Source organism: Epinephelus moara, chromosome 6 (genome assembly GCF_006386435.1).
Source record: "Epinephelus moara isolate mb chromosome 6, YSFRI_EMoa_1.0, whole genome shotgun sequence".
NCBI lineage: Eukaryota > Metazoa > Chordata > Actinopteri > Perciformes > Serranidae > Epinephelus > Epinephelus moara.
Window position 1 is genome coordinate 5,745,553 of NC_065511.1, and position 25,530 is coordinate 5,771,082.

The 25,530-nt window shown below is 39.9% G+C and overlaps 1 protein-coding gene across 1 annotated transcript in view; it reads right to left on the reverse strand.

Moving 5' to 3' along the window:
• Positions 1-25,530, reverse strand: part of grik2 (glutamate receptor, ionotropic, kainate 2) — a 426,471-nt gene that overhangs the window by 118,528 nt on the left and 282,413 nt on the right. The window contains exon 11 of the mRNA XM_050045772.1: positions 436-642. Coding sequence (XP_049901729.1) covers positions 436-642 — 207 coding nt within the window. The remainder of the gene's footprint in view (positions 1-435; positions 643-25,530) is intronic.

A 25,530-nucleotide genomic window follows, 5' to 3' on the forward strand; every position in this document is an offset into this window, starting at 1 on the left:
GGGTCTATGGTCTGGAATCAGGCTACAGGGCACCCTTAATTTCTAATTTATTAATTTCAAATTTTCAGAAAATCAGCAAAAGAAAATGTAAATTTATGTGCTTTTCCATCCACTGCTGTTGGCTCACTGAGATAAGCAATAGGTAGTGCTAATTCTCCAGTCAGATGCCATTATACCATGTGTACAACGAATGAAAAGAATGGATTTATAACAACGTAGTAGGCTAAGTGTCAAAGTGACAAAGTGTCTGTATTTGACGTCCTGAGAATTAGAGTGGGCTGTGTGTACAATGTCTTTGTGAGTAAAAGAACCATTGGCTTACACTTTAAAAAGAGACCCGTTATATAACATGCAATGATCTTGTAAGAATAGGTGTAAGGTTACATCTGTTTCACATTCATTCATTGGCTTAAATAATGATATTTAGAGACTCACGTGGTCCATTAGCTCCTTGACCATGCCATTCCACTGGCCCGTGTTCTCATCCTGTGCCCCGTATTTCCCATCCTCCACCAGGCGGACCTCGTAAGTGAACCCCAGGATGTTGGCCAGCTCTCTCAGCAGGTCTATGCAGTAGCCCTCAAAGCGGTCGTTCCCATACAGTGGCTTGTCAGACTTCTTGAACATCACATATGGCTCTTCCTGTCAGGTGAAATAGTGGAAGAGGGATGAGTCTCTACAGCACTTGGCATCTTTTACCTACTGATAAGGCCTATCTGAGAGGGTGTCTGATGTTTGAGATAGGCTTCTGAGCCATGCGAGCCCAAACACACACTGGCTCGACTAGTAAAGCCGCTGTGTTTATGTGTGTGTGTTTGCCAGCGGTCCCCGTCCTGTGATGTGAGGTAGGCTGGGTGCAAAGTGAGGCATGACCACAATAAGAGATAATCCCCCATATCAATGACTCTGTGCTGCTCTCAGGCTCAGCAGGCTGGCTTTGGGCCCAGGCCCAGCTTTCAGGACACCACACGCTTTGTCAATAAGATAAGAGATGCTGATAGACGGACACAAAAAGAGAGAGCAAGAGCCGGCACATCTCCTCTGTTCACGCAAACAGCTGGGGAGATTACTAATGTCTTCTTTTATACCTCTTTTTTCCTCTCTCCCGCCTACTGAGCATCTCCTCCACCATGTCCTTCTCCTCTGTCTCCTCCATGCTTCACTCCCTGTTTTCATCTCCTCCTGCTTCCTCCCCTCTCTACCCCTGCTCCATGCACCATCTGTCTTTGTTAGCCTTAGATGCTCATTCTCGCAGCACGTCCCTCTTTTCTACGACTCCCCTGACTCTCTCAGACAAATAAATCCAAAACTATATCGTCAGGCAGGTGTTGTTTATAATATAACTGTGCTATGACTGAAACAAACAAACAAAAAAAAAAAACATTAAAGATTGCTAACAGCTTTGACACATTTCACTGGCTGGAGTTTTAACAGTATGCAGGCTGTGAGATGTTTGCATAAGGGGAGGAAAACAAACAGTTTGTTCTTTTCAGTAGTGGCAGGGCCAAATAAACAGGGTGTTTTTGCAGTATATCATAAATTTCTCCTGTAATAGTGATAGTAGACAGATGTTGAGGATAATGATTTCACAGCACAGTATTGTGAGGAAAGATAGATCAGAGCAAAAAAAGGTAGAACAAAGGTAGAACATAAAGTCTTTATGCCCCCTTCTGTTTATTTTTTTTCCTAGAATCTATTACTAATCCCAAATATTCTTATGTAAGTACTTTCTTTTTTCATACACGATGAAACTCATGTACAGTATCACATATTAAATATCCAACAACCAATGTGAAAATGTAAATGCAATTTCACATGTCATATGGAGATGTATGTCCTTTGCAAAAAGCACATGTAAATATGTTACTTGCTAATGTGATGTTATTACTTGTAAAATACTGTTTCACATTATGCTTCAAAGATTTGGCCCTTACAAAAATCACAAGATGGTGTTATTACATGTAAAATTCTATTTTAAATAAACTACCAAATGCCCCTATATCCAGTGCTGGCCCCATCAATTTTTCATAGGGGTGGCCAGATGGGGCCTCTGTAATCGTGGGTTAGCACTAGGGATGCACGATATTGGAATTTTTGCCAATATCCCATATGCTGATATGTTACAACTCATTTATCTGATAACCAATATCAATATCAATATATCCACTTTTTCCCCACCTGATTTTAGTGATCATCAAGTCTCTTCTTTGGTGGAATTAGAATCATATTATGAATGCATACTCTTATTGTGATGGCTCACCATAAGATGGAGACATGAAATATAATGCTTTTCAATGTATGTTATATTTATTCATTGTGCAAATTAAGAAAAAGCATGTTGGCAGATTCTGATATTTCATTTTAAAGCCAATATTGGCCGATACTGATGACATGTCAATATAACTGTGAACCCCTTGTTGACACATCAAAACCAAAGGCCATAACTGCTACTGATTCAATGATCCATGATCTATTATTAACGAAACAAAGTGAAAACATCGATCCATAACATCATCTTCAGGTCATGCCTTTATTTTGAAATTCGATGTTACCGTCAAATAACAGCATGCAGCCAAGAATAGACAATAAGACTAGTGGTATTCACTTGGGAATAAATCAGCAGTGTGGAAAAACAGTTGTTTTGTCCATGAACCTTGACAGATTTTATTGAACTGAATTTTATGCTCATGTAAAATGATTTTGCTGTTGATCTGTTTTATGGCTGTAAGGACAAGTTTGCCTTCAGGGCTTTAAAGCGGGATTTATACTGCTGCGTCAAATCCACCTCATAACTGACGCTGTAGCCTGACGTGCACCTACCCTGAAATGTAACTACACACCGTGGCGATGTAGACCTCCTGTCTATTTTTGTAAGTTGAAAACCTTTCCCTCATTGGAAACAAAGCTTTTATTTACTTTTATTTGACATAAAAAAGCAATTAATTGTGAAGACATTAAGCCCCCTAAAATAACATTTTAGATCTTATGTGTGATTAATCCTGGCTTCATATGATTGGAGGAAATCTCTGAGGAATCTCTAGTCGCTAGGCTAATTTATACAATGTTAAATGGCATAGGCTTGTGCTAATAATAATTGCAAAAGGCAAGTGCTTTGTCTGTGAATCTTGCGAGTTATAATGAAGCTGATTTGTAATTGAAACTGTCGCTAGTAAGCCATGTTTAGTGTGTTTTAAATTAACTAAACACAACAGCACTTCACAGAAACACCACCACCGACTAATGGTTTGGAGGTGTAACTGCAGAGTGACACAGACACACCACAGCCAAAGTAAATATGCTCACAATGGTGTAGGCCACGTCAATGGCAGATTGGCCATCGGGACGTTCAGCACGAATCCTGATGGGCCTGTCACCAAGTGGGCCGGTGCGGGCTAGTGGGGCCGGCCCGGTGGTCAAAGAAAGAAAAAAAACCCAAAACAAACAAAGACTACTGAATGTCAAGCTAGTTGCTAGCTGTCAGTACTGCAATGTGCGTGCCTCCCATGTTGCTGTGAGATGTTCAGAGGGAACGTATGTGTCAATCTTATGAGTAATGACCTCTTTCGTATTGGAAGAGGTCCCTCGTATCTCCTCCTGTAAGCATCGAAACATGGCAGACCGGGCTAGTTTGAGTGTTAGTGCTTGCTACTGAGAAAGGAGAAAGACAGAAAACATGGATAAAGCCAGTAAAAAACAGAAAGGGTGGCGCGGAAAAAAACGCGAATAAAAAAACTTAAACAGGCTGATCCAACTTGTGTGAATTTTATCACAGCAGCTCATGATGTGACTCAGTAGTGTGTATGGCCCCTTGTGCCTGTATGCACTCCTGACAACATCTGGGCATGCTCCTGGTGAGTCGATGGATGGTGTCATGGGGGATCTCCTCCAAGACCTGGATCAGGGCATCAGTGCGCTTCTGGACAGACTGTGGCAGTACTTGGCAGCATTAGATATGCCGATACATTACATCCCAAAGGTGTTCAGTTGGATTTAGGTCAGGGGAAGGAGAGGGCCAGTCAATGGCATCATTGCCTCTGTCACCCAGGAAATGCCTACACACTCTGACCAACAAGAGGCCGGGCCCACTACACCAGGGTCAGGTCTGACAATCACTCTGAGGATTTCACTGACCAACTGCCAAACCGGTCACAGGTTACAGGCATCATAACATTCACCACCGTATCTCCAGACTCTTTTATGCCTGTCACATGTGCTCAGTGTGAACCTGCTCTCATCTGTGAAGAGAACAGAGTGCCTATGGCGAACCTGCCAATTCTGGTGTTCTCTGGCCAATCATGCTGCACAGTGCTGGACTGTGAGCACAGGTCCCACTAGAGGACGTTGGGCCTTCATGACACCCTTATGGAGTCTCTTTCAGACCGTTTGGTCAGAACCAGCTCTCCTCATGTAACTGCTGGTCTCCTGGTATCTCCTACATGCTCTTGAGACTGTGGTGGGAGACACAGCAAACCTTCTTGCAACTGCACATATGGATGTGCCATCCTGGAGGAGCTGGACTACCTGTGCAACCTAACTGAGCTACAAGTACCACCTCATGCTACCAGTGATAACAAGGACACTAGCAGAACACAAAACTAGAGAAGAATCAGTCAGGAAGGATAAGGAGAGAGCAACTGCCTGTGACCACCACATGTTTAACCATTCCCTTTTGGGGGGTTGTCTTGCCTCTCCATTGCACCTGTTGTTACTTTCATTTGGACCAAAGCAGGTGAAACTGATTCACAATCACTTGTGCTTCCTAAATGGACAGATTGATATCCCTGAAGTTTAAGTGACTTGGTGTTATACTGTGATCATTAAGTGTTCCCTTGATTTTTTTTGAGCAGTTGGTAATTTGCTGCTGCTGATGCTGTGAAATTGTGGTGCGAGACATTTGAAAGGCATGTGCACGTGTGAATTTATTGTTTTTGTTATTTAAAACCAGAATTAGTGTGCAATAAATGTGTTTGACAGGTTAAAGAAAAATCCTGTTTAAAATATAAAAACTTTTCATGAGAACCATATAGATTTATCACATTAAATTGTGTTTCACATGTAATTCATTAACATTTTTTACCCCGTCAAGACCATTGCTCAATAGTTATTAGTTCCACTGGTGATCATCATGAGGTCTCCATCTTGGTCTGATCATTTGTAATTTGTAAGAATGTAATTCTTTCCCATTGCTGCTTTCTGCCCTAAAATAAAATCAGGATATCAGTTCAGATTATCAGCTACATTGGAGCCTCACTTTAACCACGCTGCAACCACCTATTTTATCATCGCTGACACAGCTCAGTTCATACTATGTTATATCTACTGTAGGACATGTGCTGCTACAGTACATTATACCTCAGCTGCTGCAAGACTGCAAGGATACTGATGTAATCTTGATGAAAGAGCAGAAAGCACTGTCCACATACAGATCAATACCAGTGTGGCTGCAATGTCAAGACATGCAGTACAAACACTAAAACACACCAGTATTTGTTTGTACGGGCGTGTCGCTGAAGGTGATTTAAGTGAAATGTCCACATACCTCCATAAGCTCATGTGCTGGCTTTTAAAATAGACACACATACTGGACCTAATATTCACTGAAACATATGAAATGGTAGCTGAGCTACTGTTGACAGCACCAACACATGCACGGGACAGCAGTGTGCAGGTGATGTGTATAATATGTGTACGTTACAGTTCAATTCCCCTATGCATTCATTGCAATGTCTAACAATCCAAGGTAGGAGCAGTGTTTTCCTTTCTTCCCATCGCCATGGTAACTGCTTCAGTGGTGCTGAGCACACCAGTGTTTTTAAATCCGCACAGGTAGATTTGTAGGCACTTTCAATACCGTGTGCAGAGGGACTGCGCTCACTGATACTGCCAATATCAGAGTCTGGAGGAAGAAAGACAGGTGTCACCTTTTCAAAGGGGGGCTTTATCTCTTTCACTTTCAAGTATGTTTACTTCAGGGTTATTTATTACTCACGACCTCAGCTGTTGTGAAGTAAACTCGAGTCCTGCTTTGAGAAGAGTGGGTGAAAAATAAAACCTCCTTACTCAAATTAATTACTGAAATTCCCTCTGCTAGCACACAATAGAAGTGATTGTTGTTTGTCTTTTGTTACTTTAGAGTGAAAGTACAAATTGTGAATCAATGAGCCATTGACCATTAATTTGTATTACAGATTAAAACCCCATCACATCCAATTTGGAGCTGCTGCTATAGGAAATTACATAGACTTTTTATTTTCATTGTCAAAGTTGTGTGTCAGAGATTTGTGATAGGTCAACTTGGGTTGTTTGGGTTTTCTTCTATAAGTTTCTGATCGGAGATTACTGAGGCTCTGTAATCTTTTCAGTAACAAAAATCTAATAAAGACATCCACACTGCAAGTCTTGTGCTTATGACCCCCGCTCTCTATCACAACAATACAAACACAGTGACTGCCCAGCAGAAGTCTCTTATTCAGTAATGGAACAAAGCAACATGGTTGCCTGGGTGTAAGTCAGGGACGGTGCCAGACATTGTAGACATCCAGGGCCCGGTCTAACTCCAGGGGTCCGGGGGCATGGTCCCCCAGGAGAAAATTTTGAAAAACAACCCCTTAAATGGTGGCTTCAGGCAACTTTTAAGGGAATTATAATGGCAAAATTTAGACTTAAAATATGAGACTGACCTACAATAGGTTGAAGTTACTGTATAATCAACCTGCTTCCCCTTGCTGTGAATCATCTTCCTCCTCTTCCCTGACTTCCCCTGACTCATCTGTGGGCCAAAGTAAATGCGGTGCATTGTTTATAATATAGCCTACTATAATATAATATAGGCCTAATATAATATAATATAATATAATATAATATCTAATACCAAATATCAGCTTCAATGGATAGGTGGAAAACATTCTGCCCTCATTCAACCTGTAATTGTGCACAATGGACTAGGTTGAATTATGGAAAATAATAATGTTGAAAGAAGCCTATTAAATCAACACAATGCAAACATATTGCTAACCAATACATTGTTAATACTTTGACAGAAAGAAAGAGGTCAGAGTTCAATCAGCTGTGGAGCAGGGGCTTACAGAATGTGACGCAAGCCACTTACTATGTCCCTAACGCTAACCTTCAGACAGACAAGCATTTTTATCTGCACAGACAGATAAGCAGACAGAATACGACAGCAGTTACAATAATCGTAATCGTCGCTCGAATATTTCATTGGGATGAGTAAAACTCGAGGGCTTTCTATCAGAGGCATGTGGTCTTTAACTGTCTTTAGTCTTTTTGGTCTTTAGTTGTCTACAAGTCCAGAGGGTGGAAGGACCAACTTTACAGCAGAAATAAACAAGTTTACAGCCTGGTACAAAAAACAGTTTTGATCTCCATAATTCATTTCCCCATTCATGACAACTGTATGGGGGTGAATTTTTATATAACTTACCTAACTGAATGTTATTTAGGCTTTTATGCATAATTAAGGCTGCTCTGAGTGAAAGGTGGATGCCTGTATGCCATCCTTTAACAAGTGGCTACTGTGGCGACAATGTTGGTTAGCAGGGTTACCACATGGGGTGCCCCCTTCAAGTTGGAGATTCAAATAATCAGTTGGAGACCCCTAGACTGAGACTGCTTTAAGTCGAGTAGTTTGGAGTTGGGTTTTTTTGGCTAGTCAGTGTGCTGTGCAGTGTACCTCTGCTGACATTTTGGTCCCCAAATTTTGCTGTGGAGTAAGAGCTCTTAACCTTCATGCTACTCCTTGGTACAGTCAGCTGTGGACATGATGCAGCTCAATGCAGTGGCACTAAGGAGGAGAGACTTTCCACTGTAAGGCTGTGACTTAACATTATCCTCTCAGTTCTGCCTGGAAGTGGTGAATATACAGCTAACAGATACTCTCAGAGACACAGTTGCTGGCTTTTGCTTGATATCCAGTGTGGGCAAAAATGTTGTTGCACGTTTCTGATTCTGTCATTGACACAGTTCACTTGTTTAATATTTTACAAGAATGCTGTCACACTGAACATCCCATTGAGCCAGTTAAAAAGACGAATTGTCGTATATCTGTCTTTTCCAGGTTTTCCATGACAGTGGGAACCCTGGGATAAGTAACATAACTATGGCATATACACAAAGTATAGGCATAGCCATAGCTGTCAATATTTCACTGTTTTCAGTTCATTTAAGTTAACTGTAATGTTTTGGTCCCCTAAAAAAGCCTTGTTCATTTGGTTGTACTAAAAGACCCTCAAATGGTTAGTCCACACCAAACACAAAGCGAGCATTTGCATGGCAAGATTACGTACAAAGTCAATGCCACAGCCCGAATAGATGAGAATTTGTGTCAGGTGATGTGAATGATGCTAAAACGCCAAATTTGTACTATTGAGTCAGAAATTAGTTGATATTTTCCTGACGATGTCTGATAAAGGACAAGTAATGTTGCCGTCTGTGGGCACCTTGAGCTCTACCACTCAATGTCAGTACTATACATTAACAGAACAAAGAAGTTGAGGACTTGGAGATTAGTGTACAAAGCCACATTTAGCCTACATGCTAAATTCCGCGAATATGAATCTGTGACTTGTGTAAGCTATTTTGCAGAGTTGCTTTTTAGCAAAATGCTCTGAGTAATTTAAGTTGGTCTTTAGTGAGCTGCTGTGACGGTATGATAATTAAAGAGTGTTGCTGTCTTGGTTCACTCTGTTTCAGAGCACAGAGCCTCCGTGTTTACATCTAGCTATTGGTCCAAGTTGGCAGTTACCTGCTCCTACCAGTTCATTGGCTGGCACCATTAGCACAGCAGTTAAATGTGAATATTTGCAAGCTGCAAAATACTCCAAAACCCTTCCAGAGGCTGTATGCACGCAAGTATTGTGACGCAAAGATTCGCTTTGTGTTTGGTGTGAACACACCATCAGGAGCTGAATGTTCAGAATGAGAGGAAGTTCATTTTGCTTTAATGGTTTTAAGACTGTTTCTTGGTGGGAAAAAATAGCATTAGCATTATCACAGTTAATCATAGCTGTAAATGCACAGTGCTAACCAAGCTAGCAGCAACTGCAGAGGCATAAATATAGACTGCGCAGGCAATGTGATTGCACTGGGGCCACTAAGGTGAAGAGGCCCATAGAGAGTGGGTCCTTGCAAGTGATTCAGACTGCCACCTTAGAAATATACCTGTCTTGAAAGAGGAATGATAAAAACAGAATACTCCTGATTTAAAAACGGTGCCATTTGCTATATGTCTCCTCAAAAAGCCCATCTGCCTCATGGTTTCTTTTTTTTTTCCAAACAAAATGATATGCTTTATCTACATAAGCTATACAATCTTTATGACCTTTAATGACCTATAAAAACTATTCAATTAAATGATTCATTTCTCAGTTTTCTGTTTGTTTTTTTGGTCAGATATTCAATGACTGATGGGTAATATGTATGTAGATGTTGTCCAATGTCAAGTCTCTATTTGTGTTGAGACAATACATGCACGACAGCGTGCACTAGGGCCCATCATAATAGTGTGCACTGCATAACTTCCTTACGCCATTGAGCAAGCATTAAGGTTAGCTCCACCGCAAAATATCATAAAAATACGATCACTTCTGGCTCTAAAAATCCAAGATGGTGACAGCCAAATTGCCAAATGCATGGCTTCAAAACAGAAGTCCACAAAAACACAGGTGACATCACAGTGACTACAGCCATTATTTCATACAGTCTATGGTTTTTGCTTATTAAATTTTCTTGTTACTGTATCTACCACCTATTGGTGTAAACTAACACTACACTTTGCCTCTACATTGTGCTCTGCACCCAACCTTCAGTGTACACATACATGCACATACCTCAGGGTTAGACATAGACGTACATTTTTGCTCTCTCTTTGTCAAAGGCCTGTTTCACCATGGTGACAGTAAATTCCTCCTCAGCCCCTTTAAATTATAATTTATTTCCTCTTTATATAATGTGAGCATTTTCGCCCTGTCTCTATTTGCTGCCATGTTAACCAGTGGAACAAGTGTTATCTAGCATGTGGAGCACAAAGACGCTATTGTGAGCCCATTAGCAGCTTATGACCTCTCACCTTCTGTCAGCTGTGAAAGACTGTAATTATCATAAACCGTGGCTGGGCACATTAACGAAAAGCACCTCTCACTGGAACAGTCAGCAATACCTGTGATTCTTTCTGGACATTATGAGAGCTCTCATCTTCCATCTGTGGAGCTGGAAATGGTGCATGGAGGGATTTGAATCTTTTTCTGTAGCAGAAGTAGCCACATCATAAAAATACTTTTCATTCTCTGCACATTTCACAAAATACTCCAGAGCTGAGACCCACTGCTTTTATTTGTAATTTCGGAGACTTTGGTTTAACACTGTGGTGCAATGGCAGAAGAGTATATAACTAACACTTTGGATTATGGTGCACTGACCCAAATCTGATTGTTAGCCAGCTCCAAAGCCTCTTCTGCTCCAGTCCTTGAAATTATGCAATAATTCCTGCAATTTGTTTATTCTGGTTTGTTTGAGGCCAACACTGACCTGCAAAGATTTAGCAATATCTGTCATTTATGAATTACAGCTTCAAAAGAGATGATGTTCAAAGGAATTTTTAATGGCATGGTTTGATTCAACCAGTGTGGCTCTCCAGCTGCTATTCACATGCTTTAATCCCAATTAATCATATCAACACAGGCCCAGTGACGTACCTAATTTGACACATGAGCACATTGCCCAATAAGATTACATACAGTACATGTGTTGGTGATGCACTGTGTGTGCAATCTGTGTATTGACTCCCAGAGGAAACACATTTTATCACAGTAAGCTAAATAATTGAAATTGATTGATGGATAAAAAGGTTGTCTGCTACAGTGCAATCAACAGATAAAATAGTCAATTATGTATTTTTCTCATTCTCGTGTTTTCTTTTTATCAACGCTCTAGTATTTTCTCACTGTGATGATCACTCACTGATGAATAGATTAAGATGAACTACTTTACCAGAGCTAGAGGTGGTACCCCTACTAGAGACTGACCATTAGCATCAAATCTTTGGATTACTTTTCTCTTTTTTTCTCTTTTTCTCTCTATTTTTAAAATGTCAATATGTATGTATGTATGCATGTATGTATGTATTTGTGTGTGTTTGTGTGTTTGCCCTCTATGTCACCTATAGGAAGTTTAACCACTAAACATATACGCAATCATGTTCTGTAACTACATTACATGTTCCTACATTTCAAATGGCCCGTTTTTTTCCATTAATACAACATCCCCCTAAAGCCTTGTTTCCACCAAGCAGTCTGGTACTGTTCACTTCAGATCGGTTCACTTTTTTCCATTTCCACTGTAAAAATTTGTGGATGGTACCAATGGAACCGTTCCTTACCATTCCCATTTTGGTCACCCCTCTGCTGGGGTACCTAGCACACAGATCTGGTACTTAAAGAGGGGGCTGTGAACGGTCACTCTTGCTCAGGGATGAGTTGTGGCTGGTTTTGAGGCTTATGTAACCACTGTTCATATCATGGCAAGTCTTACATATGTTAGTAAACTATAACTATAAAATGAAAGGATGTTGTGCTTCCTCTTACAGCAGCTGTAGACTGGAGAAAAAAAAAACTTAATTCACTGGTCCTTGCCAGCAACTTTTAAGGTGGCATGTTTACTTGTAATGTTACTCAATGCATAAATTGACAATGTGAATCCGTCAGCACTCCTTATATTTCAATATGACAATTTTGACCATCCCTTTAGTTTTTATTGTCTCTCTTGGATGTCATACACAGCAATAAGTGGATCTTCAATCATTTAAAAATACATATTAATTTGGACCGGATTATATGGACAGCATATATTCTAATCCTCACTCAGAGAATAAAAAGCAGTGCAGAGTGTCATGACTGTGGACTCCGGCCACACTAAATCCCTGTGCTTGCCTGAGAAGGACTAAAAGCACAAACCCATACATTTGAAATCAAGAGAGACTCTCACTACAGCCTTTTCTATTTTGTTCTGACATTGTCAGTGTGTTACCTTGTTCTGTGGAAGATAAATGAGGTGAAGAATTCCATCTGTGCCACCGGTGAAGAGGAAATAAAAAAAAGTGCTGGATGGAGCAGTGAGTAACAACAACCCAGCCCACTTGTAAGAGTACTGTTTGTGGTGGAAATGCTCAGTGGTCTAGGTATCATATCCAAAGGGTTACTTTTGGTTTCAAAGATACTGTACCGAAAGTGTTTGTTGAAAACAGGGCTCATACGTCCTCATAGACCTTAAGTTAAAGCAACACATTGGAGTTTTGAGCCCTCAAAATATATATCCAAGATCATTGTGATGGTACATCAACTCACAATAGGTTGGATGACACCTCCGTCATTGCTTGACAGCGTCTGTTTCACTTGCACTGGCACTACGCAGTTTTGGGGTTCGGATAGGAACCCAGACACAAAAAGGACTACAAAATTTGTCTGCTTTACGGCATACGGCATATCCCCCTCCTCATGATATCCCCCTCCTCTCTTAAGAGTCGCTGAGCCGAACCGAGGTGAATGAAGTTAGACGTGGTTGTCATGGCTGACGCGACAAAGAAAAGGAAGAAGGTGTAGGTGTTGTCCGAGGAGACAAAGAAAAGAAAACGGGAGAGCGATAAAACAAGAGCTCGAACAAGGATTAATATTGGCCTGGCTTTCACTCGCTGGTGAGAGCTGAAAGAGGAGGAGGGATGCCGGACCGATGGTGACCTGGCACTGTTACTGCTGTTACCGTCTACTGAGGAGACTCACTGGCCCTTTTTAGATAGGAATTGTGCAAATTTGCAGGAAAGCCCAATCAGTCTTTTTTCAGCATTGGCAGTATAAAAACAAAATTGGAGAGTGTGGCAAAATGCCGCCTAATTTGTTTATACAGAAAGCGCCTTTTTCGGGGAAATGGGGGGCGTGAGCAAGTAACAAAACGTGTAGCTCAGCATGTGACGTAAACAGTGACGTGGGAGGAAAGCCGCGGCTGGCCAGTCCTTCGGCAATTCTCTTGTAAGTCGGCCCGTTCTTCACCGCCCCCGTCATCTGACGGTTAATGGCCTCTTCATTTGCGAGGGCAAGGAGGCTGCACAGTTGCTCATCTTTACAGTGTCTGTCAGGTTTGTGTTTCCCTCTTGCTACTAGCTGCTCGCTAATTCCTGCTATCAGCTGTTTCCTGTTTATCCACCTCCAGTGGCTCGCACGTGTGTTATCTTCAACAGCTCCTCCCACAAGTCTTCAACAGTCCCTCCTGTTGCGGAAGGCCGCCTCAGCCTGTTTAAACTAAAAGGGTTCCACCAATATGACTACCCTATGAGGCGGAAAATTGGGCACCTCGGATCAACTCGCCAATCGGGCTCTGTGTCTAAACGCTCGCAGTTTGCCGGCAAAACGGCCTCGCGGAAAATCTGGCAGTGTAAAAGGGGCTTCTGTCTGCAGGTCGGCTACCTCAGGTACATTTTAAGACCAAGTGTTAGCCTACTGTGAGGGAAATTCTCCTCTCTGAAGAAGTGCTGGACTCGGTGTGAGAAATCAAGTTTCTTTAATACATGCAGCATGGAGAGAAGGGTCAGTGTTCTCTGACAACCTTCAGACCTTTATACCAAACCAAAGCTTTGAACCCAGGTTGAACCCACCCGCTACTTTTGAAAAAGGAGATTGCCCCCCCTGATAAGTGTTAATGTTAACAGGACGTTTCCTTTAAGAACTGTGAAGTCATGACCTCAAGGTGTGAAGAATTGCCCCCCAATAAAAGGTTCCTAAATAGTTCCCACACTACATACAGACAGCTAGTTTGTCTTTAACAGTTTGCTGTTAGCACCGCAAGCGTGATGTGCTTGTGTCAACTGCAACCGTAAGTCATAATAGCGGTGAATGAGAGACTGTGGACAGAGCAGATTGATACATGCTGATTTGTACTGATAAAGTACTGGCTTAGCTGGCAGAGGTTTTATCGCACTTACTTACAGTAACAAGCGTAGTTGTCGTCAACTAGAGTGATCTTAAAGTTATATTCCCTTGATCTGCACCACGGCCCCACTGCTGTTGTCTGACTTCACTCTGTTGAGTTTGAGTTTGTGTGTGTGTGTGTGTGTGTGTGTGTGTGTGTGTGCGCGCGCGCTCGCACGCTGTGAGGAGGTCAGCCCTGACATGCAGAGAGCAACTCATTTCTGAATTCTGAAAATGAATAAATAAATAAAGCAATCAGCCTCATCATGTATGTACAAAATGCTATAAGGCTACTTTACCTGTTCTGAAGACATGATTATCATGCATTACACGGCCAGCTTCAGGAAGTTCACCGGTATCGTTGGCTAGTCAACAAATGCACGCGCATAAAGATTTTTGCGACGGTTGTAACAGACAATACCGTTTTTGTCTGTAGGGGGACCCTTTAAGAAAAAAATTACAAAAGCTTGCAGCTATTTTTAGTGTAAAAAATGCATTAAGTGTATTTATAACTAGTGATATTGAAATATATTAAACAATAAACTTGAAACTGAGGATATTTATAAACTTAAAACAATTTTATACTGTAATAAAATGATTAAAACCTTTTCCCCCCTGCACATTTATAAATATGATAAAAGCAGGTGGTAAAAGCCTGTACACATGTATAAATCCTTCAAAGGTAAATTTAAAACTGTTGCTTGTCAAAACTACTGAGGATATATAAAAGAATGGAATTATAATGTAATTATTCTGCTATTCTAAAATTTATTTACAAAAAACTTTGTAAAGTACATTCATATCACTTAACTAACTGTATTCAATATACATGATGTATTTAAATATGGCTTTGACTTGATCAGATAACCACTGAAAACATTTGTCAGTTTTAGGACAGGGTCACCCACTCCCCTGCCACCCTGAATACACAAACACACATACAAACACAAACACGCACACTCCCTTGTGTCTCCCGCCGCGAGGCTGGCTGCAGACGGAGGCCGGAGCATCTTTAATTAAAAAGATAGAGTGAAGGAGAAGCTGAGTATCTCTGTGAAACAAACCTAATTAAAGCTATGCCACATCCGCGCCTCTCTGCAGACTCTCCTCAAACACAAAACCAAGCCCATTCTTCTCCAACAAATTAAAAACAATGGATTTTGTGCCTCAGCAAAAACAAATGATACTACCTGATTTGAGTCATTTTTAAACATTTATTTTAGTATTATTGATTTCCTCTCCATGCAGCAGAGCACAAAGCAAGTCATCCAGGTGCTCTCAGCATGCGGTGGTGTGCCCTCTAAGACTGCCCATTGGTTTAACATAACAAAGGGAGATACTGAATAGTATACACACACAGACACACACATATATGTATATATATATATACATATATATATATATGTACATATACACGTATATACATATGTCATGACTGACATATATAAATATAGCTTTTTAATATAATATCACTATAAACATTTTAGGAAGATACTCCTGTCATAACAACATCATTTTCTTACTATGACATACCACTGTATCTCATTGCAAAGAGAAACTTGTCTTGTCATAACATTATAGTTTGGTATGTTGTTATTGGAATAAACTTCCATAAGTTATTACACTGAGGAAAAAGTAAACTTAATTCAACCCTCACAGATTAATTAAAAGAAAAATTGTTCAGCAAAACAATGGGCCATGACAACTTGCACAAATTTAAGGCTATTAAAGGACAATTTATTCAGTTATCAAACAAAGACAAATTTTTCAATGGACATTAGTAAAAACAATGACTGTCTCTTCTATGCCATTTCACTTAACTGAATTACAATCTGGTTTCTATCACCCATCAGCTGATGGCAACATTGGCTTCTGTAGTGACAGAAAATAAAATTTGGTGTTGAAAAAGCAAACACTGGCACTGAAAAAAGTTCCTCTGAAATACAAAACACGAGCATTAAAAATGTTTATTTTATTTTGTTATTTTTTTGCATTATTTTGTATTTTTCAGTGATTTTTATTTATTTTTTTCAGTATCAACTTTCTGTCACCATTTTGGCGTGAAGGAGAGGAATTTTAGGGGAGGGGCAAAACCAGCATGATTTGCCTATAATCTGTGAAACAACCGACATACATGGTGCATGGTCAGGACACGTTGCGAAGGCGGAGGGGAGCGTGGTTTTTACCTGCGACACAGATTCTATCTTTGTAGCATGTGGTTGCTGCCAGCTTCACTGTGTTGGTTTTGTAGGATTTGGAACCATAAAGGCTATATGAACTTGTACTAGTCCTGTGTAGTCTTTACCTGTTGGAGAATTGGAGCTGCATTTAGGGTGAAGAAAAGAGAAGCGCTGCATGAAGCCTGCACAGATAGCTTCCATGGTCAGAGTAGCAGCCTCAGTTGGTTATAATGGATGTGCTCTGCTGTGGTCCACTGCAGCAGACGTGTCACGTCACATCTGTGTTCCAAACATTTCAGGAGGAGAAACCAAACAGCACTCTTCTGGACCCACAACCCACCCTGAAGCACACCACCGACCCCCTCGCTATATTTGCATTTTTAGGCACTGTCTCTGCATTTGTTTTTTGTAGCCTTCTCTTGGTTGAGCGCTGCTTACAGTCTGATCGCTACTTTATATTAAGTCTCAACCTTGCATATGTGCTGTGCCCAGTAACATCCCAAACACAGCAAAATAAGAAGAAAATAAGAAAATACTGGCTGAGTTCAGAGTCTCAGAAAAATACACTGCCGCACACCTGCAGTGGGTCATGAGTGATGATTACATGTGTATGGGTCTCAGGCTGTTTCAACAATCTGTGCTTATGATATCCTACGAAAAATAAGTTAGAGATAAGTTAAGATAGTATGTAATGTGCCACTCTTGGGGCGCTATTTTGTAGGGTATCAAACTAACAATTGTGCATGCAATTTTTAGTTGGATGTCAAACCAACCATTCTATGAGAATACGTTGATGGGTTTATACATAGTTTTTTTTTTTATTTTATTTTTTTTTTTACATCTTTTCTTTTTTTCTATGCTGTTGCTTTTAACATAGAATTGGGCTGGTTAAAGTTACTTTTAACTTTTAACTGCCATATCATACCGCCACAAAAGGATGTCTCATTGTTGTCTGACACGCAAATCAATGACCAAGTGACGATATTTGATGACTTCGGAATGAGGACGGGTTGCTCTCATAACTAATGTTAGGCTTTATCTAAAAAACAACAGCAGAGAGACAAACTTACTTGCAGTTTGGGAGTTTCGGGCGATCTAACAAAAGCTGTTGCTATGGCTCTCCTTAATGCCCGCTCCATTTCAAATAAAACTTTTCTCCTTAAGGATTTATTTATTAGGGAGAACATGGACTTTCTGTTTGTCACTGAAACTTGGCAGCGTAATTTGGATTTTTCATTCATTAATGAACTCTGTCCTGCAGACTGCAGCTCCATCACCACGCCTAGGCCATCAGGCTGTGGTGGAGGTCTTGCAGTGATTCATAGAAATCGCTTTGACTGTCGCTTAGTCAGCAGTGAGTCTTTCCCCTCTTTTGAACTTAACATGACAAAAATTGGACAGTTGAAGCCTTTTTATTGTATTTTAATTTATAGACCTCCTGGCCCAGCTGGTCCTTTCCTTTCTGATTTTACTGAGTTTTTATTTTCAGTTATAAAGTTGGACAAAGTTTTAATTCTTGGTGATTTTAACCTCCACGTTGATAATGCAACCTCTAAGGCTGCATCTGATTTTCTTAGCATCACTGAGTTTTTTAACTTTACTCAACATGTTTCTGGGCCCACACACAATGCTGGACATACACTTGATTTAGTTCTTTCAGTCATCATAAGTGTATTCTTTTTAATGCTTCCTGTAATGTGGAGCTGCTGCCTCAAAAACATATGTCCTCTAGGCGCATCATAAACGAGACCACAGCTGAATCAATCCGCAGCTTTAGGCGAAAATGTAGAAAACTAGAGCATTTATGGAAATCTATTAAGCTGGAGGTCCATCAGCTGCACCTTAAAGAGCTTTTAATCTGTTTAAACAATATGATAAGGGATACTAGGACTGCTTATTTTGCCAACCTCATCTCTGCTAACAAAGGAAATTCAAAAGTTTTATTCAGGACCATTGACACCATTGTCTCTCCTACTGCTCCACAAGTGCCTGTCTTCTCTGATACTAATTGCAATAACTTTTTAAACTATTTTGTGAATAAAGTCTGTGTATCCTCCCATCTTCAAACCATCATAACTTTAGTGTTCCCTGCTCCACTAATCTGAGCTCCTTTTCTCCTGTTTCCTTACAGGACATCACTAAGTTTGTGCACAAAATTAAGCCTTCTTCTGGCCCCTGCGACATTCTTCCTTCATCCTTGTTTTTAAGTGTTTTTAATTCAATTGGCTCCACTATTTTAGATATTATTAATCTCTCTCTTTTAACTGGCTCTGTCCCGAGCCATTTTAAACATGCCATAGTTCAACCTTTGCTGAAAAAAACAAATTTAGATCCCACCCTCCTGATTAATTACAGGCCTATTTCCAAGCTGCCTTTTGTGTCCAAACTGCTTGAAAAAGTTGTTGCAGAGCAGCTCACAGCTGTATTAGAAACTCACAGCTTGTGTGATTCCTGTCAATCAGGTTTCCGTAAATTGCATTCTACAGAAATAGCCCTGCTTAAAGTTACTAATGACATTATGATGGCAGCTGATGGTGGGAAATGCTCTGTACTGGTTGATGGCAGCTGATGGTGGGAAATGCTCTGTACTGGTGCTTCTGGATCTTAGCTCTGCTTTTGATACGGTTGACCATGGCATTCTTTTAAACAGGTTAAACCAGTTAGTGGGTATTTCTGGGTCTGCTCTAGACTGGTTTTCCTCATATCTCACTGATAGGAGTTTTTCAGTCGCTGCTGGCCAATTTATGTTGGACGCAGCGCCGTTGTCATGTGGTGTCCCGCAAGGTTCTGTTCTGGGTCCCATGTTATTTTCCCTGTATATGCTGCCTCTTGGACAGATTATTAGTCAGTACAGCGGAATCTTTTATAATTTTTATGCTGATGATATTCAGCTATACTGCTCTTTTAAAACTGATGAGTCCAGCCAATTGTCTATTTTAAATGATTGTTTGGATGCTATTAAAAGCTGGATGTCTGACAACTACCTCCAGTTAAATTTTAAAAAGACAGAATCACTTATAATTGCCCCAGAACACTCCATTCCTGTCATTACGCATTCTTTGGGGCCTTTAAGTGCTCATGCTCAGCGTACCGTCAGAAATCTAGGTGTCATTCTTGACCAGTCCTTGTCCCTAGACAGTCATGTCAGTCAGCTTATTAGCTCTTGTTTTTTCCATTTGAGGAATATTGCTAAATTAAGATCTGTGGTGACCAGAGTTGAGATGGAGATGATTATTCATGCTTTTATTTCCTCTCGTTTAGATTACTGTAATGCTCTTTTTATCTGTTTAAATCAAACCACTTTGAACCGGCTCCAATTTGTCAAAAATGCAGCTGCTTGGCTTTTAACCAGTAGTAACAAGAGATCACATATTACGCCAATTTTATCCTCTCTGCACTGGCTACCGATCAAATTCCGCATTAATTTTAAAATTTTGGTTTTAACTTTTAGAGCTTTACATGGTCAGATGCCACAGTACATTGCCGACCTCCTTCTCCCGTATTCGCCCAATCTGACTCTTAGGTCCTCTGACCAGATTTTACTCACCATCCCTAGGACCCATTTTAAAACCCGAGGTGATCGTGCTTTTCAAGCTGTTGCTCCCAAACTCTGGAACGCTCTCCCCTTCTCTCTGAGATCCACAGATTCCTGTACTATTTTTATGAAGCAACTTAAAACATTTTTATTCAGACAGGCCTTTGGCTGACTGATTAAATGTTTTTACCTCCTTTTATTGCTTCTTATGGGTTTTTTTTATCTGTGACCTTTTTTTTTTTTTTTTTAAATACTTGCCTCTGTCTGCTGTCTGTTGTATTTTCATTGTATTATTATCTGTGTTTTTGCTTTTATTGTGAAACACTTTGTGATTTTATATCTGTGGAAGGTGCTATATAAATAAACTTTACTTACTTACTTACTTACTTATAGATGTAAGCTAAAGTAAGAGGCTTACTGCAGTCAAAGAAATTCCGTTCAAGCCAGCCACTGTTTGGATTTCGATGCACGTCTATTTGTGCAGTTACAGTACCGTTGCCTAGTATGGGCAAAAAAAAGAGAAGAAAGATATTTTAGAAAAGTAAGATGCATCATGAAGCAGATAATCATCAGGATTTGTTAAACTGACAACATCTGTTCGACAGCTCGGGCATTGAGCTTAATGATCCTTTACAGTACTTAGTTGTTAGTATGATCTAATGATTAATGCAACTGGTCCTATTTATTAATTATCTTTCCACATCTGTCTCTTTCCTGAATGTGATACATCCTGGAAGGTCTTTGGGGTCTGGCACTAGCTTGTTTGCATTTCCTCATGTCTTGTCCAAGAACCGTTGCCCAGAGTATTCACAGCCAAATGGAAATGAGACCTGATCTAGGACCAGAGGTTGTTTCATTTTTCAGCCAAACATTTTAATCACCGGGTTTACTCTCTCTCTCTCTCTCTCTCTCTCTCTCTCTCTCTCTCTCTCTCTCTCTCTCTCTCTGTCTCCTGTTTTTGAAGAGAAAGGACACAGATTTGGTTTGATAATTGATAGATTGCACAATAAAAGTAAATAAAAGTCACATCATTAATTCTGTTCCAATTTTCCAATTAACTGTTTGCAATATAAAGTGTACTAAACACCTGCTGGTGAAGACAAACCCATCATCATAAACTTCTCGACAAGAAATTTGTGTTAAGTAGTTTCACCTTTAATTCAAATCTAAAAACAATTTTTTTTAATAAGTTTTTTTTTTATATGCAAATGCAAAGATATTATTTATCTCCACATATTTTGGCTTCAACTATTTTGTTTTTGATCTGAGGTGGGCTGTGTCAATAGTTTAATGCAGACAATGCTACAAGGGACCACATCTTCAAAATTCACATTAGTCATCTTAGATTTTTTTAACACTGCATAGTGAAAATCAGAGCTTACATACCAAAAATATGACATGTGTAGGTGGTTGTAGCTGTGTAATATCTTTGAATAAAGACTTATTAACATTCACTCCTGTGCGCATGGCCACAGAAACCATGAAGGTATCTACTAACAAGTAAAGTGTGTGTACTAATGCCTGATATATCTTCTGCCTTTGAACCATCAAGCTCCATTGTTGTACAAAAACTATTAAAACACATCAGTGAGCCCCACTGTTGCACCGGGTGACATGTTTCCTCATAACCATGAACATAGACTCTGTGGATTGTTTTGACTCAGTCCCACATACACCTTCCATTTGCTACAAAAACCCAACAGAGCACCAAATGTAGATTAATCCACTGATGAAAATGGTCCCCAACACATGCTCTTTGTTCTTCTGTTTCAGTTACACTTGATATAAACTACAGTGACCAGATGTTTAGGGACAACCCATTTGCCGAAATAAATGTTGGCATTGTAAGTTTCTTCAAACTACAAATCTGTAATATTTATACAATTCATATGTAACAAATGTAGCTTTTGGTTACACTATCCCAACAGGAAACGCAGTTATCTCTTGGTAAAAAAAAAAAAAAAAAAACTTTTCTTGGTACCATCCCACCTGGAAACACAGTGACAGCTAAAAAAATATTTGGTTTTGTTTGTTGGTTTTGAACATTGATATTGTACATTTCTGCAAACCACAAATACATTACATTTGTACGTTTCATACGTGTCATATCAGCATTTCTAAAGTGACGTAATATAGAAGCTGACTTAGTCATAGGGAGGTTGCTGGATGGTGTGATGCCTGCCAAGCTACAGACCACGGAACTTCCCAGTAGGGACTGTGCGCTCAAAACTGTGTATTTTAAGCCAAAATATGTGGATGTTTTGTAGCAACCTGTCACTTTTATTTTTTTTCCAATGGCATTGCTATTTTACCAGCTGCTTTTTAGGCACCAAATGTGGGTGTTTTGTAGTGACCCAATGCTGTTTTTTCAAAGGGGATAGTGCCATGAAAAGTGTTTTCATCAAGACATTTGCTGCTTTTCCTGCTGGGATAGTGCCATGAAAAACAATTGTTTTTTATTGAGACATTGCTGCTTTTTCAGCAGGGATTGTGCCCCTAAAACAAGGTATTTTAACATGATCTTTTCCTTAACATAACCAAGTGCTTTTTGTGCCTAAACCTAACCATACATTAATCACCGCATCGTTGTAAAGTTTCATTTTATCAGTGACATGATAACAAACAAACACAACATATCCGTTGTTTGCAGAAATGTGCAATGCCAACATTTATTTTGGTGATTTGGTTGGACAATCTATATCACCCCACTGATACAGGCATCAGATCAGAAAGCACATTGTTCCCTTTAAAAGGCAGCTATAAACAACGCATTTAGTTGTCTAGTTTGGAGGACTTATTTGACAGCAAGCATAATATTAGCAATTCTTGAGGTTGATTAAAAATGATCAAATATGATATAATACTTTCAACAGCTGGCCCAACAACAGATATTTAATCATTAAATGTTATACCTATGATGAGGCAGCTGCCTCAGCCACTGCTGCCTTTCTGTGTTTCAACAAAAAGACTTTTCAATTAAATGTACAGTATAATGTTTTTCATCACTAACCCAGAGTTTGTCCATTATTGTGTGTTTTAGAGCAGTGTGAAAAAAGCTCTACTATTCTTCTGCAGTGGTTTGAAAATGGGTTGATTCTGTGGAAGTGGAAGCAGCCCTGCTCCTTGCTCTCTCTAAGACATTACACAGTATATTATCTGCAGCCCCAGCCATTAGCCTAAAGGTACTTCATTTCCACCGCAACATTACAGGAGTGATTTCCAAAGTAGATAAACTGTTGATAGGCCAAGATCTCAACAGTAATTACATCATGTTTTATAGTACATAATCCCTGAGAAAATGATGAGAAGCTGGATGAAAGTGTGCATCAATCAAATGTAACAAACCCAATTATTGTCAGCCCTCCCTTCTTTTCCTCGCTGCTCACAGCCATCACACATCTCCCCATGACTCAGTCCTGATATGGCAATTACAGCCGTGGAGAGTCTTTGCTAATAACTGCAATCCAATCACTTCACAGCACGCGCGGAAGGAAAGAAGGCCCACGATAAATAATGACAACCCGCAATTTACTTGATATTGTTATTTTTACGCTTGCCTCCTCAATAACAGGATCATAAATGGCTTTAATTTGACTTGCTTCTACAAGTTTCCCTCCACTGTCATGGTTCTCACATGGTACATGGTCTCTGCGTGCTGTTTGTAAGAGTAAAGGCATGCATATGTTTGTACACTCAGGATGGAGGGTAAGTAAATTGTTTGGCGCCAGAAAAACAACAGCTCCAGGTCCTCTGTTTGGCAATAAGTGTGTGTTAATTTAATTAATTGAATTTCGTTGTTTTCCTTAGTCCTGTGTGTATTGAGAGCAAGCTGTTAACTTAGGGCCCTTGAAGGAAGTTTAACATTTACATTAACAGTATGGAGCTAGAACTGAGAGATGATCAGCGTAGCTTAGCATAAACACTGGAGGCTGTGGAACTGCTAGCCCAGCTCTGTCCAAATTTAAGAATACACTGACCAACTCAAAAAGTGTCTCCCTTTTTTAATCCGTTTTTTGGGAGAGTTTCATGCTGTGACTGTGTCTTGGTGAACAACAGCTGTGTGCAGTGGCTTCCTGGAGACTTTTCATCACTGTGAAGCAGCCATATACTACACAAAAGTGCAGGGTAGATGGATAAAATGTTGGGGTCAAAAGGGTCTCAAAGCTTATTTTTGCCTTGGCACACTCTGGTGGGTTAATTCAGGTAGAGAATGTCATATGATGGACTGATTGTAAAGCTCTCTGAGACAAATTTGTAATGTTTGGCTATCAACGTGGCTTGTCTTGACTTTGACTGAGATTTAAATTCCCTCATCACGACCCCGCTTACAGGACAACTCATGAACAACTCTGTAAAATTCAGTGGGCATTTGACCCTGAGTTGATTCTGTTTTGTCAGACTACCAATAACCATGGTCACCGATGCTTGTTTTTTGAGCCAACACATACAAGAAGTCCTGAAGGTGCTCTGGATGAAACTACAACAGCCACTGAACTCAGGTCGACAGATCCATCTTTATGACAACTGAACAAACTGAGTGACATGGTTAAAAGCTCCGTACAAAAAAAAGTAAGTAGACCTTGAATTTTGCCTTTATGTTGTTTCAAGCCACTAAACTGCCAAGTGTGCAATTCTGGTTAAGGTTAACTTAAGGTCATTTTTAAAATTAAAATTATTATTTGCTAAATAGTCTTAAATTTATTATTGCTAAATAGTCTAAATTTATCAGGTATGTACCAAAATCTGAATACGTTTTTCGGGAAAACACAAATAATGCCATGGTAACAAATAGGCCTATTTTTTCTACCTGAAGTTGCTTGTGATTATTTGGGGGAAAAAGATCATGACTGACATATCTGTTCATCAGCCTTTATGTTTCTTTAGATCTATTCATATCATTGTGGTTGAGCACAAGATAAAAATGCCCATTTACTAACTGGTCATTTCAGGTACTACACATTATTGAAAAGTGATCACTATTCCGTAGTCACCTCCACACAGCAGGGAGCGAGCTGAGAGCTGACTATTATGGTGTGCACCAGTCTGGGTTTTTTAATACTCTACCCAGTGACGCTTTAAGAGTCACCGTTATGCTTTGTAGAAACTGTCAGAACTGAGACAGGGACAGAGACAAAACTGAGCGTGGTGCTGTCAAAGGTGTGACGAGAAGGTGGAAGGTGGACTATTGCACACAGTGTTTCTGTAAATTATTAATAACTTGCTCAGAATGCTGCTTTGCCACATATTGACCTGCCCACCCATAACTGTGGTATTTTCTAGTAAGCTTTACCGACCACAATTGGGTTGACCCTTGACATGTGTCAAAGTTCCCAGCTATCACTGACAGGGAAACTCGGGAGTAGCGAGACAAAAGCCTAGTGTGGCAGCTGGATTGACTGCATTTTCATAGGGCCCAGAATTTGAAGCTACACCCCTGCCTGTAAATCAAAATGAAGCTTAAAACCTGTAGTTTTTTTGCTGTGGTCTGTGTTAATTCCTTCATTTAAAATCAAAATATCATTCAATCAAAAATAGTCGAAACATATAAGTTGGATGTGGAAATATACTTCATAATGAATCATATGCCAATAAATTTTATTGCCAATGAATTTTAGGTTAGAAAATGTAACATTTTCCTTTAACATGACTTCTGGTATAAACCATGTCCTCTTCTGATCTTATGTCCAAGACATGTTAGTTATCACTGCTCACTGGTCTGTATAGTTAAGCCTTGCCATAATAGCTTATCATAGGGTTTAGGAGGTTATTCACTGAGTACTGATCCTTTCTCTGGAGCATAAACTTCTTGTGTTTATTTGAACTGAATGAATATAAAGACAGA